The 19,105-nt window shown below is 42.3% G+C and overlaps 1 protein-coding gene across 6 annotated transcripts in view; it reads left to right on the top strand.

Moving 5' to 3' along the window:
* LOC113916762 (T-cell activation inhibitor, mitochondrial) overlaps positions 1-16,165 on the top strand; it is a 178,584-nt gene extending 162,419 nt beyond the window's left edge. For all 6 annotated transcript variants that reach the window (XM_027583681.1, XM_027583680.1, XM_027583685.1 and 3 more), the window contains 6 exons: positions 2,204-2,326; positions 4,581-4,678; positions 5,394-5,485; positions 8,391-8,623; positions 9,178-9,309; positions 14,406-16,165. In XM_027583681.1, the coding sequence (XP_027439482.1) occupies positions 2,204-2,326; positions 4,581-4,678; positions 5,394-5,485; positions 8,391-8,623; positions 9,178-9,309; positions 14,406-14,646 (919 nt within the window). In that variant the 3' untranslated portion in view covers positions 14,647-16,165. The remainder of the gene's footprint in view (positions 1-2,203; positions 2,327-4,580; positions 4,679-5,393; positions 5,486-8,390; positions 8,624-9,177; positions 9,310-14,405) is intronic.
* Positions 16,166-19,105: the final 2,940 nt, after the last annotated feature.

Below are 19,105 nucleotides of genomic sequence, written 5' to 3'. Positions count from 1 at the left end.
GCTGGCTCCTATGTTCCTGTCATTCCTTGGGAAGTCTCACCTTCTGATTCATTAAGTCGTTCCAAGCTCATCTGGACTGTTTGTGCCCCAGTGTTTGATTCAGTCGTTTTGCCAGAAAGGTCTGAATCTTTTTAGTAAGGAATGGTTTTTAAGAAACCAAGACCTGAGGGCTACATGTGCTCAGTAGCTCCTGAACCTCTCATGGCTTAAGCCAGGGAATATGTATCTTTATCTCTATATATGTATTAAATGCTGTGTTTAGAATCTTCATTTTTATCTCACTGTTAAGAAACAAAACACAATTGTTAAATTAGACCAGTTGATTTTTATACACTAAATGTAAGAATTCCAAAAATCAAGTCATGAGTGTATAATCTTAAGATTATATTTCAGTCTCCATTTAAGACTGTTTGATAATTCATTTGTCTGCAAATCATGCTTTCTGTTATATGATTTAAAGTAAATTGAATAACATATATTAATAAATGAGGAAAATGTTGAAAAATTATAATAGCTAATAATAGTGATGTAAGATATTTTTATTTATTTTCTTATTTATCCCATTATGCAGAGATGACAGAATTTTTACCAATACCCTTAAAAAGGGAGTAGGAAGAATTATTAATTACTGTACAAAGTTAGTGAATTAAAAATGTTGAATACCTTTACTTAGAGGATAAGGTCCCGATTCCTTCTCTCGATATGCAAAACCCTCATGGGCTGACTCACCACCTCCCCCGACCCTGCCTTCCTACTCTCATCTCATACTTCCCTCCCTCTAGGCATATTGGTTCGCCTTATGGTTCCTTGTGTACTAGCATGAGTGGCATGCCCTTCCCCCTCACTAATCTGCCTGGAAAACATCTGATATATCTGTCAGGTTCCAGGTCACATATCACCTGTTCTATAGAATCTTACAGACAGAATTGATTCTTCCTTTGTTCTCATAGAAGCTCAAATATACTATTCTTTAAAAAAAATAAAAATAAAAAGATTTTAGGGTGCCTGAGTGGCTCACTTGGTCAAGCATCTGCCTTCGGCTCAGGTCCCAATGGGATCAAGTCCTGCATCCGGGCTCCTTGCTTGGCCTGCTGCTCCCCCTGCTTATTCTCTCTCTGTCAAATAAATAAATCTTTTTAGGGAGCTCGAGGCGGGACTCGATCCCAGGACCCTGGGATCATGACCTGAGCTGAAGGCAGACGCTTAACCGACTGAGCCACCCAGGCGCCCCTCATATATCCTAATTTCTTATCTCTGTATTCCTTAGATGTGTCTCCTTTTGTGCAGCCATTTTATCCTCCTTACATCCCAACACAACACAGTATCAAGCATTTCAGATAAATACTTGATAGATGCATAAAGATTTTGTTGGTTTCAAGATTATCAACTTGATAATTTTTAAAATGTCTATTCTGCCAGCACTTGTTAAGTCGTATTCTAGTTATGGTGACTTCCTTTGCATATATATAAAAAAATTTAATATGCTAAACCTGTTGCTAGATTTCTAGAGATGAGATAAAGGTTTAAAAATTCAAGATACTTCAAGACCTATCCCTTATGTGTATTACAATTTTCAGTGGGCTGTGCTAGATCTTCACTCACACACATCCTTCACGTACCCCTGGAGTGTAGAACTGCCACTTTACCAGAGCAAATGCATAAATAATGTATGGTACAACGAATAAGGTGAAAAAGTCAAACTCAGAAGACACATCTAATGGTGCTGGTGACATTTAAAGGGCAGTGAATATGTCCTAATGAAGGCACTTGCAAAGATTACTTCGTGGGTTCTAGCTGGGTAGATTCCAACTTCTTCCTTTAGTTTAATCTTGGTAATTAGTGCCCTGAGCTCTCGGTGCTTACTCCCCCATATCTCTATCCAAGTCCTCCAGTGGCCAAATCTCACCAGCCCAGTCTCTTTTACCACAGAGTCTCCCAAAACATCCGCCCTTTCGGGTCGGTCTGTTTACTCCCCTGATGCTCACTGCCACCCTACTGCATGCCCAGCTGAAGTCAACTCTGCTACGTCACTCTCTACTCAACTCTCCCCGCCTGTGTTTTGCTTATAATTTGGTAAAGGTTTGGTTGGAAACTCAGTTTAACACCGGGTCTGCTTTACTGCGGTGCCTATGTCTTTTAGTACTAGAAATGTCTGCATTAGAGTCAGTATTAAAAGTGTGTATCTCTGCTTTTTTCTTTCTAGATCCTGGCTAGATAACAATGGGAAAAGTGCAATTAAAAAACTGAGGAACAGTTTACCACTTAGAAGAGAACTAGATCGTTTAAAAGATGATCTGTCTCAGCAGCTGCAGCTCTCAGACATCAGGTAACAAAGACCTTAATTTAGAGACTAAAATAAGCATGTATTATCTACTGGTCAAGCTTCCCAGCAGTTAAATATTTGCATCTTTAATTATTCTGATAACTATAAGTAGCCTTCAATTATCTTTTTCTGAAAGTAGTCAAATATTCATCTTTATAAGAAAACTTTTATCAATTTCTTGTTTAAAATTGTGAAGTAAGGTTTAGATACTGACATTTTTAGCATAAGAGTTTAATTTTTTAAAGTAATGTTTATTAAAGAAAATCCTTTTCCATATGCACATAATATATAAAAAGTAATTATCCCTCCATCCTGTGAGATCAGTATTTAAATTTAAAATGAGGAAGGGAGACAAAAAATGGGTGTTGTATTCTTGGTTCTGTGTTTTATAGCATGACTTTTTAAAGTTTTCATTAACCTGGAAATCACAGTTCTGTAAAGATAACGGGCATTTATTACAAAAACACATTTAACAGCTGTTAAAACACTAAGGAAGGGAAAAGGGGGCCCTGGTGTGATTCCGGGGCGGGGGGGAACCCCCCGTTACAAGAACTGAGAAACTGTTGCTCAGTCTTGTGCTTGAACATTTCTATTACAGTTCATTGTAACCTGTTTTGTTGTTTCCAACCTTTATTATCAGGATTTTTTTTTCTTCTTTTGAACTAAATGACTATTTGGGTATCATAATAGCACCTTTTTCCTGTGCCTGTGGAGTACTGATAATACTTAAATGTTTTGTTCTTGTATATTCAAATTATAGTGGGGTTTTTTTGTTTTTTTTGTTTTCAAATCATAGTTTTATAAGATAAGATTTCAAGGAAAGCGTGTAGACTTGGTGTGTGTGGGATGTTTGGATTTGTGCTGATGGCTGCACTTTTGTCATCACATCAGTTATTTTTAGGCCCTGCTTTGATTAGGAGGGTTCTTTTAATTCACAGTGTAGTAGTATGGACTTCTCTAGCTAACACCCAAATAACAAGATCCTTTTTAAGTTTGTAAAATAAATTTATGTACATAAAAGTACTTTTTTCTAGTATAAATTCTAAATGAACTATCAAAGAGACTAGAATTAGGAAAACAAAAGGATTTTTTTTAAGGATTTCTTAATCATAAAAAGAAACAAGCATTATATTACAGTATGGTGTAGAAACTTCTCCGCTTTGATTTTTGCCATGGTAAATATCAATAAATATTAAAACACATAAACAAAAGGTCTTTGGGTTCTCCATTTTTAAGAGTGCAAAAGCATTCTGAGACCAAAGCATTTGAGGATCATGGGTATGATGGCTTTCCACTATCGGAAAATCAGCCAAGCCTACAAAAGAGAAACACTGTGACCAATGACATTGTTTCTAACTCTAAGCCACCTGTGTGAAAGACCATTTATTAGTAAGAACTGTATTTAGTAGCTTTATCACAGTGTTAATTCTTTGAAATTATATCTGTTTCACCTGTGGGTTAAAGAAAAAGTATTGAAAATCCATTTTATCAGAAATGACATTCATCAGAATTGGTAATAGGATGAAGAAGGAACCTAAGTTTTTTGAGAGCTTGTTTTGAGTGCCTTACTCCTTCACATATGTTATCCCCTTTGATTTATGCTACCTGTGCTGGAGGAGGTGATCCCACTTTGTATGTATGAAATGGAAACATTAGGAAGGCTAGAAGCAACTTGTTCAAGGTCACAGAGCCAGTAAGTAACAGAATTAGAATTCAAAGGGGGATGTTCTGATGCTTCTAAAGATCAGTGCTCATACCAGTGCCTCTGTGACACCACACAGATATCAGGTTCCATTGTGTCACTAAGATTCAGTGTTCATTTATAAAATACGTAGATTACATGTCATAAAGTCACTTTCTCTAGAATAAGATAAAAAGAATCTGATCTAGTCTGGAGTTCCTAATTAGAACTTAAATCTAAAACAAAATCATCATCATTGAATGATGTGGAGATGAAAAAGGTTTTTTTTAAGTGTTCCGCATTTCATTTCCTTATTTTAAAATAGAAACAGCATAGTGTATTTGCTTGTTTGAAATGTTTGGATATCTGAACATAGTAGTAATATTTTTACCCTCTGGCAAACCATTCATTTTCCATTTGGTTGCTTCATAAAAAAATGAGCTAGTTGGAAAACATATGCCTACTTGAGAAAGAAACTCACTGGCTTTCCCAGGCATCAAGTAGCAAGGGGTGAATGCAGGCGTCCTCCCTCGGGGGCGCCTGGTGTTAACGCGCCTGTGTGCTCTGTTGTACTAGGTGGCAGAGGAGCTGGGGCATCGCCCATCGCTGTAGCCAGCTTCATAGTTTAGGCCGCTTAGCACAGCACAACTTGGAAACACTTAAAAATGCAAAAGGTAAACAATTTCCATTTTCTTTTAAAATATCACTCAGCTGCTATACACATCTGTAAATTGTGGAGGAAAACTAAGTGTTAAAAGACCTTACAGATGTGACTTTATCACAGCTGAACTTTTAAATCTGTTCCTTTGAGTAAAACAGAGACACAAAATTAGCCTTTAAGGGGCACCTGGGTGCCTCAGTCCGTTAAGCTTCTGACTTGATTTCAGCTCAGGTCATGATCTCATGGTCCTGAGATGGAGCCAGGTGGCAGGCTCAGCACAGAATCTGCTTGAGATTCTCTTCCACCCCCTCTGCGCACACTCCCTGACGTGGACACGCTTGTGCGTTCTCTTTCTCTCCCCATCTCTAAAATAAATCTTTAAAAAAAATTTTTTTTTTTTTTAATTAGCCTTGGGCACCTGGGTGGCTCAGTTGGTTGAGCGACTACCTTCGGCTCAGGTCATGATCCTGGGGTCCTGGGATCAAGCCCTGCATTGGGCTCCCTGCTCTGCGGGAACCTGCTTCCCCCTCTTCCTCTGCCTGCCACTCCCCCTGCTTGTGCTCACTCTCTGTCAAATAAATAAATAAAATCTTTAAAAAATAAAATAAAATAAAAAATTAGCCTTTAAGCTTCTACTGAATTTGTTTACTAAATTTAATTATTTGCACAATACTAAAAAAATGAAGCATCTATGGACAGTGACCAAAGGGTTTGTGTTTTATCACCAGGATGTACAATAATATTTACAGACCGATCCGGAATGAGTGCAGTGGGCCATGTGATGCTAGGAACAATGGATGTCCATCATCACTGGACAAAAGTAAGGAAAAGTTTCAAAGCAAAAAATCCTGACTTACTTTTGTTTCAAACTATGCTGTTATGTCAGTGAACTAAAAAAACTCAGATCATAGTTTCAGCTATTTTCAGAATAGATGTTTATCATGTAGTTAAAATACTCAAGAGGCCTGATTTTTAAGTCAGTTTTTATTTGGAAATTTTATAGTCTTTTCTGAAGCATAGCCTAAAAGGCCTGCATTCTGTTGTTTTGGTTTTAACAGATTTACTGTGTTATAATTGACATACAATAAACTGCACGTATTTAGTGTGTATAATTCGATGAGATTTAACATGTGTAAAAACCCATGAAGCCATTAACACAATCAAGATAGTGAACATATCCATCACCCACAAAAGTGTGCTCATGTCCCTTTGTAAACTCTCTCCTCCATCCCGCCACCCTCTCCCCAAGCAACCAGTGGTCTGCTGTCACTATAAATCAGTTTATAACTGGAATTTCATATAAGTGGAATCACAAAGTATATACTTCTTTTTGGGGGGCGGTTCTGTTTTCTTTCATTCGACATAATTATTTTCAGATTCATCCATACTGTTGCATGTGTCAAGAATTTCTTTTTATTTCCATGTAGTGTTCCATCATATAAATATACCAGTTTGTTTATCCATTTACCTATTGATGGACATTGAGTTATGTCAGTTTTGGCATGGGAAATAAAGCTGTTAGAAACATTGTGTCCATATGCACATATATTCCCTTTTCTTCTAAAAGTGGAATAGTCGGATCATATGTTAGGGTATTTTTACCTTTTGAGAAACTGCTAATGCTTGTGCTGGTGGTCTTTTTAATTTTAGCCATCCTAATTTTAATTTTAACACATCCTAACACACCTAATGTGTGGTGCTATCTCATGTGGACTTAATTTGCATTTCCATAATGACAGATGATGGAGAGTATCTTTTCATGGGCTTATACTTTCTTCTGTGAAATGTCTGTTCCAATCAAATATTTGGTTGAAGATATTTGCAAACCATATCTGACAAAGTCTGTGTACCTAGTGTATAAAGAACTCTTAAAACTCAGTAGTCAAAAAACCAAACAATCCAAAATGAATAGCTATGTCACGGAAGACCTACAGATGACAAATATTTTTGAATGGCTAAAATGAAAAATAATGACAGCACCAAATTCTGGCAAGGGTGTGGAAACACCAGATCACTCATCCGTCACTGGGGGGAGTATGTAGAATGGTACAGGGGCTCTGGAACAGAGCGTGACAGCACAGAACTAAACGTGTTTACCATGTGACCCAGAAATTGCACCCTTGGGCATTTAAACTAAAGAAGTGAAAAATTATGTTCACACAAAAACCTGTACACGAATGTGCATAATAGCCAACAACTAGAACAACTCTAATGTCCTTCACAGTGTGAATGGTTAAACTGTGGCACATCCATACAACAGAACATTACCCAACAGGAAGAGGGGATGAAGTATTCATACCAGCAACAACCTGGGTGGATCTTAAGGGCATTGTGCTGAGTGAAAAAAGTCAGTATCAAAAGATTACATACTGTTTGATTCCACTTATGTAACATTCTTAAAATAACAAAATTGTGGAAAGAACAGATTAGTGGTCGCCAGGGGTTGGGGAGTAGGGAGCTCTCTCCCCTGTGGTCCGTGGGGCATCACTGGGCGTGCAGGATCCCTACGGTGGAACTGTTCTATGTCATGTGGTCATGGCGTGTGAATCTACACATGGGACAAACCTGCATACAGTTAAATACACACACATACACACAACTAAGTGTAAGTAGAACTGATGAAGTCTGAATCAGTTCTATCAGATCAATGTCAGTTTCCCGGTGGTGATGTTATACTGTAGTTTTGCAAGACATTACCACTGGGGAAAGGGGGGAAGATGTTCAAATCTAGAGTTATCTGAAAATAAGGTTTTTTAAAGGTAATTACCATTTATATATAGATAAATCATCAAGAGAAAAATGGAGAAAGTGGGTAGGGAAATGATTTTCAGACTGTTAGAAGTCCATTATAGATAACTTGTAGAATTCGTACGCTACAGTTACTTTTATTAGAGCATAGGTTTTTGATGCCTTCCCACTCCACTGTTAAGTTGCCCATCCCCAGCTCTCCAGGTAAAGTCTGAGTCCTCAGCACAGCACACCAGGGCCTTCCCATTGGAGTGTGCGTGGAGTGTGCTGCCCCTCTTCATGCTTCCGTCTCTCTTCCCCTGACATACCTCCATGTGCACTTAACGCCTGCGAAATCCTGTCTGTATTTTCAGACAGGCACATTAGACTTCCTTAGAAACCTTTCACTTGAACGTCTTCTCTGTATCCACTCACGTGGACATGGCACGTAGTACAAAGAATCCTGATTCTTGTTTTGTTTACTTGTACCCCGACTGAAAAGCAGGGCCCAGCTCTTCAAATCTGTACACACAGGTGCCCAATTTGTGCTTAAGTACGTGGTAGGTGCTCAGTGATGTTTATTGCATGGAATTGAGTTTTGCTGAATTAAAGTAAATTCTGAAGAAGTAGACTTGGTGCTAAAATCCATGTACTTTATTTCTCAGACCATTCTTTATTATACCATGTAATCATTCTTAAACTAATTTTAGATTTAAATGTTAGTACTTAGGACTTATTTTCATTTGGAACCTATTTCTTTTTTTCTGCAATCTCTTTAGTCTTATCTAAAAATCCCTAAGATTTGTAGTGTTTTGTTTTGAATATTAATATTTCCAGCATTACATTAAGTCTTTTTCTTTGACTTCTTAGACCTTTCCGTCTAGGAAAACAATTTTCTTGTTAAAATTTCTCAATCCCATTTATTGGAATCCTAAAATTGAGCTATTACAATAACATAAAACTAAATATTTGTTTCATTTTTTTTTTAAATACTGTAGCTTTTTGAAAGGTTACCAAGTTATTTTGACCTTCAGAGGAGGCTGATGCTTTTAGAAGACCAAATAAGCTACCTCCTCGGAGGTATACAAGTGGTTTATATTGAGGAATTGCAACCAGTATTGACGCTTGAAGAATATTACTCTCTTCTTGATGTGTTCTATAGTAGACTGGTGAAAAACAGAATACCCTTTCACCCTCGCAGTCTGCGTGGTTTACAGATGATCCTTAACAGGTAAATATCTAAAACAAGAACGACTTTTATTCTTTCACTTAGATGCATTGTGTAAGTGGATTAAATTGTTTTGTGTTTTTCTTAGGAACTAAAGAAAAGTGACACTCATTTACACATTAAAAAAGCCAACTTAAAGGAATTGAAGGATTGACTCTCTAGAATAGTCTTGAAGTACATTGCCACTTACAGGGCAAAGTCAATCCTACGGAAAACTTTCTAGAATTAAACTAATGTTGAATCACTAGCCCACATTTTTTGTGCACATACTGTTTTCACAGTCTATGCTTGGTGCTAAATGCACACCTCACCTCACACCTCACCGGGCTCATCTTACAGATGAGGGTGGCCACGAGGTAAGGAAGTATGTGGTCATCCTGAACGTGTGTCTGTTTGGGGAACAGCAAAACTTAAAGCATAATTTTACTATACTTTCAAAGTGGATTTTCTTGATGAATTCCTTCATCACTCATCAGACTACTAAAATATTTTCTTTGGGGGTGGAGTGGGGAATGGAGGGATGAGTGATTTTTCCTTTCACATGTGTTTTGTTACAGTGACAGATATGCTCCAAGCTTGCATGAACTCGGGCACTTTAACATCCCAAGCCTCTGTGACCCAGCAAACCTCCAGTGGTTTATCCTTACCAAAGCCCAGCAGGCAAGAGACAACATGAAAAGAAAAGAAGAGTAAGTGCCATGAGCCCTTTGTAATGTCCTGTCAGTCAGTCTGTCAAAATTCAGGTTTTCGGAATTCATAAAGATGGGACATAAAAACTGCATGAAACTTAGGAAGTGGACTGATTTGTGCATAATCCACGTTTATTTATCCCCCACCTCCTTGGTCTGCCAGGAATTGCATGTGGTGTTTCTGATTGTAACAGCCTCATTGACATTACCACCATGTGCCTCCGTTTGAGAAGCAAGGCTTGTTAGTATAAACGTCAACTCATGAGCAGAACAAAAGATAAGAATGTCAGAAAGAAATTCTCCAGATGGGAAAAATTCAGTTACTGCTTGAATAACAGGAATCTTGATGGTCTAAAACATTGAGAACTACTGATTTTAAGTAAATGAGAAGAAGTTTTAAAGTAAAAAATTGATGTCATTCATAAGCGGTCCTGTCCCTATGTTCTGTCTTTGAAGGACTTGGTAGCCAACAGTTTCCTGATTTGTGGGCATTGGATACTGCTTGATAATGTTTTATGTATCTCCTATGAAGAAAGGAGGATATTACATTCAAAAGAGGTTTTTCTAAGGATGTTGGCAAAGGAGGTTTGGAGACTGAGAATTTATTCACTTGTTCATTCATTTAGCGGTCATTTGGCGTGATGATGGTTGTGTCCCTGAGGCTATGACAGGTGCCGTGGAGAGAACGCTGGGGCCAGCTCTGTTACCCCCCTGGACTGCGCTTCTGGTGGGGGGTGTGGGTTCTGCACAGGGTCAGTGGAAGCTGGGCCAGAGAGGGGCTGGGTGAGAAGCACAAGGCTTGTGCTCCCGGAAAGCCACAGCAGCGCTAAAGGGAACACAGTGGCCCAGAGAAGGAGAGAGAGGAGTACAGAGACCAGAACCTGGAAGGTAGAGGGTCTGAGGTGACCGTTCAGCAGTGTGCTGGGGAGCCGCCGGTTCCACATGTCTCCTGTCTTGCCCCCCATTCACCCCTCCATCCCCACCAGTTGCTCATCTGAAAGCAAGGGTGGCGGTGGAGGAGAGCCGTAGAAGACAAGAGATAATGGGATCGTTCTGTGTAGAGAATAAGTGAAGGAGCTACATCTCTTAGTTTTGCTTGTGGACTTGGTGACAGCTCTGTTGGCCCAATCCAGTGGCACGAATGTCCCATTTCTTGACTGGTTGGTAAGGCTTCATGTTTGTGATGTGATTTCTCTTCGTTGTAAGTCAGCTTTAACTCTTGGGAGCAGCTCTGGCCCACCTGTCCCTGTGAGGGCTGTTGGCTACACTGTAGTTGCTGCTTCTGTCTTTCCAGTGGCCATTTTGTAGCTGTGGTGCATTGCTACTAGATTTTGAGGAAGTAAAATAAAAAGAAATGCAATTCACATAGGTTAGTTTTTGAAAGTTCCATCCTGCGAGTCAGTCAGGTCAATACAGTGACTCATCAGAGCGGCCAGAGTGAGTCGCCCTGTGAGAAGTCACTCCTGCTGAGCCGGCCTGCAGGCCGGGGCGCCCTTGACTTTGCCCTCACTCATTTTGCTACAGCCGGATGGCCCTTTTATCTTCATCCAGCATCTTGGAGCGTCTCTTCCTGGTGTCCTCCTGGTTTGCCCTTCACCTCCCTCACGTCTCAGCCCACGTCCACCTTCTCAGGTCTTCCCTGAGCATCAGCGGGAACCAGCACCCTCCTGTGTGCGCCACTCCACCGCCCCTCGTCTGCCTTGCTCCCTCATACTCAACACCATTGGTCTCTGACAGGCTGTTTTCCTCATTCATTTGCCTGCCTTCCCCACCCCGCCGACAGAATGTAAGCATCATGAGGGCAGAGACTTTTTTGTTGCTTTTGTTCACTCCCATCCTAAGATCAGTGCCTGGCACACAGGTGGCTTTCAGGAAGCACCCATTGGCTGAATCCATTAACTTGCATGTTCCCTGAGCCCCTTTCTGGCTCTGGCGTTGGAGCCCTCGTCCCTGTTTTATCCCCCATGGAGAGGAAGCCACTTTGTTGCTGGTCCCAGTGTACCTTCCCTCTTACTCATCACCTTCATCCCTCTGCAGACCTCTGCAGTTTTCCCTCCCCTTTGCCTTCTGCTTCCCTTCACTCTGTTCTCCCCGCCCTATTAAGGTTGCCTTCATTATAAGGCTTTCCGCAGATGAAGTGTGTTCTTGGACTATGGTTTTCACTTTTTAGCTGCATATCTCTATAAAGCAGATTCTCAAGTGGACACCCAATTGATAAAAGAGATAAAAGCTTGCAGGTGTTCTGTTCAAAGAGGAAGGGAGCTAGAAGCCGCTCATACCCATCGGGGTCCTCTGAGTACCTCTGCAGGACCCTCGGCTTGTGGACGGTTTAAAACCAGTATTCTAAGCTAATATCTGGGTCTCAAGTCGACCTCACATGGCCTTTTCAAGACTGCATGACTTTTAAAAAAAAGACTGCATGACTTATAGCCCCTGCCTCTTAACATGGCCTGGCTACCAGGGGGAATGTGTGTACTGTGGAACCCCCTCCTTTGGAGGCTGGTAATGACCCATGCACAGCTCTTACGTGGGGCAGGCATAACCTAGGGTAACCTGGGCCTAGAGGTAAAGCAGCTCTCCCTACACGGGCTATCCTCACTTACTGCTTTTGTGGTAACTCACTCATGTTTCCTCCTACCCTATATCATATACTATAAATTTTAATATCACTTAGGCAAACTGGAAACAGTAGAAATGTACAGTAATAGAAGACTGTTTAAATAATTTTGATACTGACATAGAATAGGAAAAAACGATTTAAAACAATGTTCATTTATTCCACTAATATTGAGTACTTTGGTACCTAGCCGGCCCTCAGAACAGATACCCTTGTGGAACTCACAGTTGATGTCAGAGGCAGAAGGAGCTTTATTTAAAAAAAAAAAATAGATATCGTTTTTGTCAGGGGAAAGAAAGGTCATTTCCCCCTAGGAAATGTCTGGCCCATTTCTTAGCATTAGAAGGAAAGGAAGAAAACTCGCCACCAGCCGTACTCACCGTGTCATGGCGCTTCTCTCATTTGTGCTGTGCTTCCCTTTTTCCTCTATTTCATTGTTGTTGAAGTATGAATATAATAAAGCAAAGAAATCATAAGGAAAGGCAAAAAATCATCTAAATTCGTCTGCTTTGGACTCCAGAGGCACCCAGGGAGGGATAGGCTGTTCCCCGCCACCTCCTTATTGGAAGGGCCAGCCCTGGAGAGAGCCCCAGTGAAGGCCGCCCTCTCTGGGCTCGATTCTCATGCAGAACTGTACTCCAGAAGGACTGATGGGCCCTCCTGGTTGTAGAGGTTGTGGCCTAGGGGTCGGGGCAACCCTGGGATGAGGCGAGAGGCTTCTCTGAGAAGGGATGGGAATGCATGGCCCTGGCCAGAGATGCGTGTAAAGATGCATCATTGGAGAACTACACATTAACTTGGCCAGATGCCAGGCTCTCCATTTCTGAGCCAGATTGTTAAATACCTCCCCCTCCCTTTTTTTGAGCCAGTGAGAAAAGCCCTTTACAAAAAAGTTTGTCGGTCCCTGCTGTTGATGGTACCTATGGTTCTTCCCGTCTAATCCTGGAAAGAATAGGTACAGGTCCAGCTGGAACATTCTGAGAACCCCGTCAACTCTGCTGTCCAACTTCTTCAGTCTCTAAGCAGCAGTGTCTAGAAGGAGTAATCTTACAGAAAAAAACTAGCAGCACCTGAGAAAGTGTTCCGGGTGTTGTTGAAGGGAGTAAGTCAGTAACTACAGACCCGTGCTACTAAGTCCCAGCTGACTACAACGACCATTTCTGTTTTCAAATATTTTTCTAGCTTATGGATAGTTCATGGTACTTTTTTCCTTTATGCAGAGATTAAGAGTGGATAAATAGAGGTTATTTGGGTATTTTTTAACCAGTGCAATACTTAAACTTCTTTGGGAACCTTCTTTGACCATGGCAGTTTTGCTTTACTCCCCTTCCTGCGTGGGCTTCCCAAGAGATGTCCGTTCTGGTCTGCACACCACTCAAGGACGTGACAAGGCCTCTTTAACACATCTCAAGATTTGGAGGATTGAAGCTTTTTACCAAAATATACCCATAAACTGGCCATCTGTGTATCTAAGACACTGAGTTCTGCCCTGAGTTGTCTGCTTTCTAGGCCTTCACTCAAGCCCTTGATGGAACAAGAGGAAGAGAGGGAGCTGATGGGCATAGAACAGAGTGGAGGGGAGGAGCGTCCTCCCCAGGGGCCTGTCTTCTGAGCCTGCTGGGTGTTTGGGAGTCTCCAGAAGTCATTACTGCCCAAGGGTCAGACTGTAGGTGGTTCCTAAAACTAGGAACTTTTACACTCAGCGGTCTGCTTTCTTTGGTCACTAACAGCTGCTCAGTGAGGCAGGATAAGAACGTTTTAAATTATGTCTTTATTTTTACCCATTGCTGCTAAAAGATTTAACAAATACTTTCAGAGATACATGCACAAGAACTATTGGCATGTCTTCTAAGCATGTCATTTACCCTTTGTGGACACCATTTTCAGTGTTGAGAGTAGAAAGTTAGACTCCAGTGTTTGGAAAGAGCCCAGATGTCCATCAACAGATCAATGGATAAAGAAGAAAATTACTCAGCCATAGAAAAGAATGAAATTTTGCCATTTGCAATGACGTGGATGGAACTAGAGGGTATTATGCTAAGTGAAATAAGTGAGTCAGAGAAAGACAAGTACCATATGATTTCACTCATACGTGGAATTTAAGAAACAAAACAGATAGATGAACATAGGGAAAGGGAAGGAAAACAAAATAAAGACAGAGAGGGAGGCAAACCATAAGAGATGCTGAACTCTAGGAAACAAACTGAGGGTTGCTGGAGGGAAGGTTGGGGGGGATGGGGTAACTGGGGGATGGGCATCGAGGAGGGCACGTGATGTCATGAGCACTGGGTGGTGTATGTAACTGATGAATCACTGAATTCTACCTCTGAAACTTAATATTACACTATATGTGAACTAACTTGGATTTAAATAAAATCTTGAAAGAAAGAGCCCCAATATATAAAATTATATGTACATTTTATGTTCTTTTATTTGGTGATAGCTTGTGGCAATATTATGTTTATTTTCAATATAACAGGTTAAAGGTTATTGAAAATGAATTGATACAGGCTTCAACGAAAAAATTTTCCCTGGAAAAGTTTTATAAGGAGCCCAGCGTTTCTAGTATACAAATGGTGGATTGTTGTAAGAGACTTCTAGAACAGTCACTGCCTTACCTACAAGGGATGCACCTCTGCATTTCACATTTTTATTCTGTTCTTCAAGATGGAGACCTTTGTATTCCTTGGAATTGGAAGGATGGAGAAGCCATTAAGTAACACAGAAATCTGTGTTATTTTTGAAGAGCTAAGAAACTGTTAAACTAATTTAAAACCACAATTTGATATAACAGTATTATTTACATATTACAAGAACGAAGTTTCTAACTGCTGCTCTAAAAGTAGAACTTTTTTTAAAATTAATCTCTGCTACAAAACTTGTTTTAAAAGGTTTTATCTCCCAGTCTTAACAGTGTTTCTTATCTGATTGGCAAGATTGGGTAAAAAGATGTCAGAATGAAAGAACATATTTTTAGTGGTGTGTAAATGAGGGATTCTACAGAGTCAAGGATATCTATTTTTATATGAGTGAATGTGGGTACGTGTAAACAGGTCTCAGCATAGTTCTGAAGTAATGGGACTCATTCAACATGCAACTTGGTAAACATCTCATGTGTCAGCACGAACATGTATTTTGCAGCCAGTAGGGGACAGTTGCTGTCCAAAACAGGAGACTGATGGGTAGCAAAAATTAGATAACCAGATTCTTCCTGAAAGAAAGAGTAGAAGGAAAAAAAAGCAATTGGATGTATGTGTAGTATTGACATTGTCATAAGTAGTCTGATACCAGTTTGTTAAAACATCTTAGTGACAGAAAATTTAGGTTTAAATCCATAAGTTTTCCTACCCATTAAAGTATTATAACTGTTGGTAGCATGACACTAACAGACAGTAAGTGTCTTTGAATCAGTGAGGTGACTCGTTTGTTTTTGTGGACAGACTATCTGGAAAACCCTTGCTTTTTTCCCCAAGAGTTCCAGCAAGTAGGGAGTATAAAATGGTTCAGGCCATTCAGGATTTCTGTCACCCCCTCAACCCCGGTCTTCCTGTTCCTACCGTGTTTCGCACGTGGGGTGAGGCCCCTCTGAGCCGTCCCTTGTGCATAGTTGTGTGGGCTCCCTGAGGCCACAGCACAGCTTATCCCCAGAGACATGGGGGACCCGCTCTGGAGACACAGGGCTTCTCTCTCCACAGGTGTTTCCCTTCGGATAATATATTCCACCAGATCCAAAACCTCTTTGGCTTATTTCTCAAGAGGATAAGGTGAATCCTAATTTGGGACACCATTTTTGTAGCCCCTACTGCTGAAGAAATGGGAAAGGAATTTTTTTCCCACAGTGCATCAGAAAGAAAAGAAGCTGTTAACAAACCATTCTTGAAGTTCATTTCAAATTCATCTAAAACACTATTATTTAAACTGTTTAAATTCAAATATGTGTTCAAAAGAAAGAATGATTTGTAATTTTTATAGTTTGTGCATACCACATCTCTTTGAACCTTCATAACAACTATACTGAATTTTTTTTTCTAATGTAAAAATGTTGCCTGTAAAGATTTTCCAGAGCCAAATGATGGAGGTGAAAAATTCCTTCCTTAAAGATTACATAAGAAGATTTATTGAAATATAGGTTTGGATTATGCCATTTCTAAAATCAACTAATAATAGAATCCTTAGTAATGTTTTGAATTGGACTTTGTCTCAGAACTGATTGTTAATAATATAATAAATAATACATTAATCAGATTGTTTTTCTTGTTACTCACTTATTAATAGTTTTACAACTATTGTGACATAATAGGAAGTTACAAGAAATTGATGGCCTATTTGACCTCTTCTCCCAATCTAACATAAAAGGGAAAACTCTGTCTCACCACTGAAAACTGGCACAGGTTGAGGCCCCACCAACTACAAAGCCATGGGTCAGAAGCGGTCTCCAAAGGGACCTGAGCTCCAGACCCAGGCCAGACGTCTCCCAAGGAAGAAGCAGGCCCTGAGCCCAGGCTGTCCAGTTAGGAAGGCATAGGTCCAAAGCCACATCTGTCTGCAGGACAGGTCTCCCCCAGGCCCTACTTCCTCTTTTGTTTCTTAAAGACCTCCAGGTCCAGGCAGCCCACCTGAGTTAATGAGAGGGGGGATGGTGGGCATTGAGAAATGGAGAGGTGAAGCAAGAGGGGTCAGGGCTGAGTCAGGAGTCAGCTCACCTTTAGAACCTCTAAGGACTGTGTGTACATCCCTAAGTGAACCCATCCAGCTTGGGCCCTGTCCCAGCACCCTGGTGTTCCTACTTCCCTTATACCAATCCAGCTTCCCCACCCCACCCCCACTGTTCTGGGGGGACCCTCGAACAAGCCAGTAAGACCACATCAGTCCTGTGGAGACTGGTGGCTCCAAGGCTCTGGGCTCTTCTGCAGGGGGCCGTGGTCCTGGCAGCCTTCTCCTGCAGGCCCCAGAGCTGGGAGCCCAAACTCCCAGGAGGCTGGCACTCACACTCAGGGTGCAGGAGCCACTGATGCATTGGGTGAAGCCTGGCAGCTGGCTGATCACAAAGCACCTCCCTGTTTCGGGGGTGCCTCTGACCTGTGCCGCCTAACCACAGACCCCAACCGCAAGCCCTCTGACCTGGCAGGGCCACCCAGGTACCTGTCTCATGAGTAAGAATTGACGCAACCCCCAGGGCACCTTGGTAGAACTCCTACTGGGCTCCCTGCACTGAATGACCCTGGACAAGGCCTCACTTGGCCTCAGTCTCCCCATCTGTAAAAGGAGACACTGGGTCATGTTCTTGGAAGTTCTTCCCACCCGCAGTGAGTCTGCCCCAGGAATGCAGAGCCCTCCCTTGGATGGTCCTGGGCTGCCGGCCCAGGCACCCCTCACTCCTTAGCAGTTGGGACAAGGAGGAGGAGGGGGAGGTGGGACAGCCAGTGGCCACACAAATCAGAGTTGGCGCCATGGGCCCCTCTTCTAATCCCCAGCCCCCTGCTACTGCAGCCTCAGTCTACTGGTCAAAGCCCTGCCCTCGTGGGGACATACCTATTATGGAGCACTATAGGAATTCTCCCCCTAAGGTGACAGATCTTGCACATGGGGAAACTGATACCCGAAAGTGAGAAGAGACGGAGACTTGGCCAAGGCCGTTCTGTCTCCTGTAGATAAGAGAGGTGGGATTAGAACCTAGGTGTCCCAAGGGCTGTGAGGGGTCTGAGCAGGCAGCAGCATCCCCAGCCCTGCACGGGCCCACCACGGGATTAGTGCTGGGGACAGGCAGCTCACAAGTCAAGACCAGATGCGCCCTTGGAGCAGTCCTTGCCCTAGCAGGCATGGGGGGCATAGCAGAGACAGAGACCTGGCCACTGTGGCGTGGTTGGTCAGCGGGCAGCAGGGCCACCTTGGCACCTAGGGGACTTGTGTAGAACGGGGGGGGCAGCCCTGCTCCCCCTGAGGCCTGGCAGCAGCCTGGGCTCTCTGGGACCCCACAGGTGCCTATGGGCATCATTCCTGGAGCAACATTTGCACACTTCTGCCCCAAAGTCCATCACAGCAGCTAATGTGGAGGAAATCGGTTCAGCACAGTGTGTGGCTCACAAGGGAGGGGGCCATCAGATTTCACCCTCGGCATCTTTTGGAGGCTGTCCGTTTTTCATTTTCTCTGTCAATACCATGCGCACTGGCCTAGACCATGGCACGCATGAGCCAGAGACTTCCAAGTCAGCAGGATGGGCAGTGTGATCGGGTGGAGGAACAGTATGATCTATACAGACGACAGCCTGTACCTCACTTCCCGCCCCCCCCCCCACCAAAATGCAGGATTTTTAAACTTTGGAGTAAAATCTTTGCTGAGGGATTTCCTAAGACCTTTTCCCATTAGTCATTGAGCAAACAGGAGGCACCGGCAGTACACAGGCCTTGTCCTAGGCACTGGGAACACAGCAGGGACGGAGCAGACAAGAGCCTGCGTTTGGTGTATGTTTCTTGGGGCTGACACAAATTACAAACCAGGGGGCTTCACACAAATGCATTACCTCACAATCTTGAAACCAGAAATCCAAAATCAAGGTGTCGTGGGACCATGCTCCCTCCAGAAGCCCAAGGGGACATTCTTTTCTTTGCCTCTTCCAGACTCCGCTGGCTGCCAGTGTTCCTGGCTTGGGGCCACATCACTCCAATCTCTGCCCCTGTGGTCACATCGCTGCCTCTTATTCTCTGTGTCCTCTGTGTGTCTGTCTCAAAACTCACCCTGTTTGAAGAATGCATGTGAATGCGCGTAGGGCCTACTGGATAATTTAGGATGAGCCCCTCCTCTCAAGACCCATAACTTAATCACATTCATTGCTCTAGAAGGTCATCTTCACAGGTCCTGGTGCTTAGGACGTGAACATATATCCCTTAGGGACACGATTCAATCCACTGTACTGGTGACTTGGGGTCACCACTGCAAACCCCATTTGTTGTAGGCTGCCCTTGAATGATGCTGTAGAGGGAAGAACCCACCATCTGTGGGCAACATGCCAAGTCCACCTGAGACCCTGGTAAGGTACACACTCTCTCTTCCTCCCTGAGCATTATTTCATATCCACTAACCTTCCCAAAGTTAGAGCTTCCTGGGATTCCAGCCTCTACGTAGCCTGCCCTATTCACCGGTTGTTTGAATTGGTTCCAGCCTCTCACTTTTCTAGTTCG

This window comes from Zalophus californianus, chromosome 1 (assembly GCF_009762305.2).
Source record: "Zalophus californianus isolate mZalCal1 chromosome 1, mZalCal1.pri.v2, whole genome shotgun sequence".
NCBI classification, from domain to species: domain Eukaryota; kingdom Metazoa; phylum Chordata; class Mammalia; order Carnivora; family Otariidae; genus Zalophus; species Zalophus californianus.
Note: the sequence above shows the minus strand (reverse complement) of the source record. Positions and strands in the feature narration are given on the sequence as shown.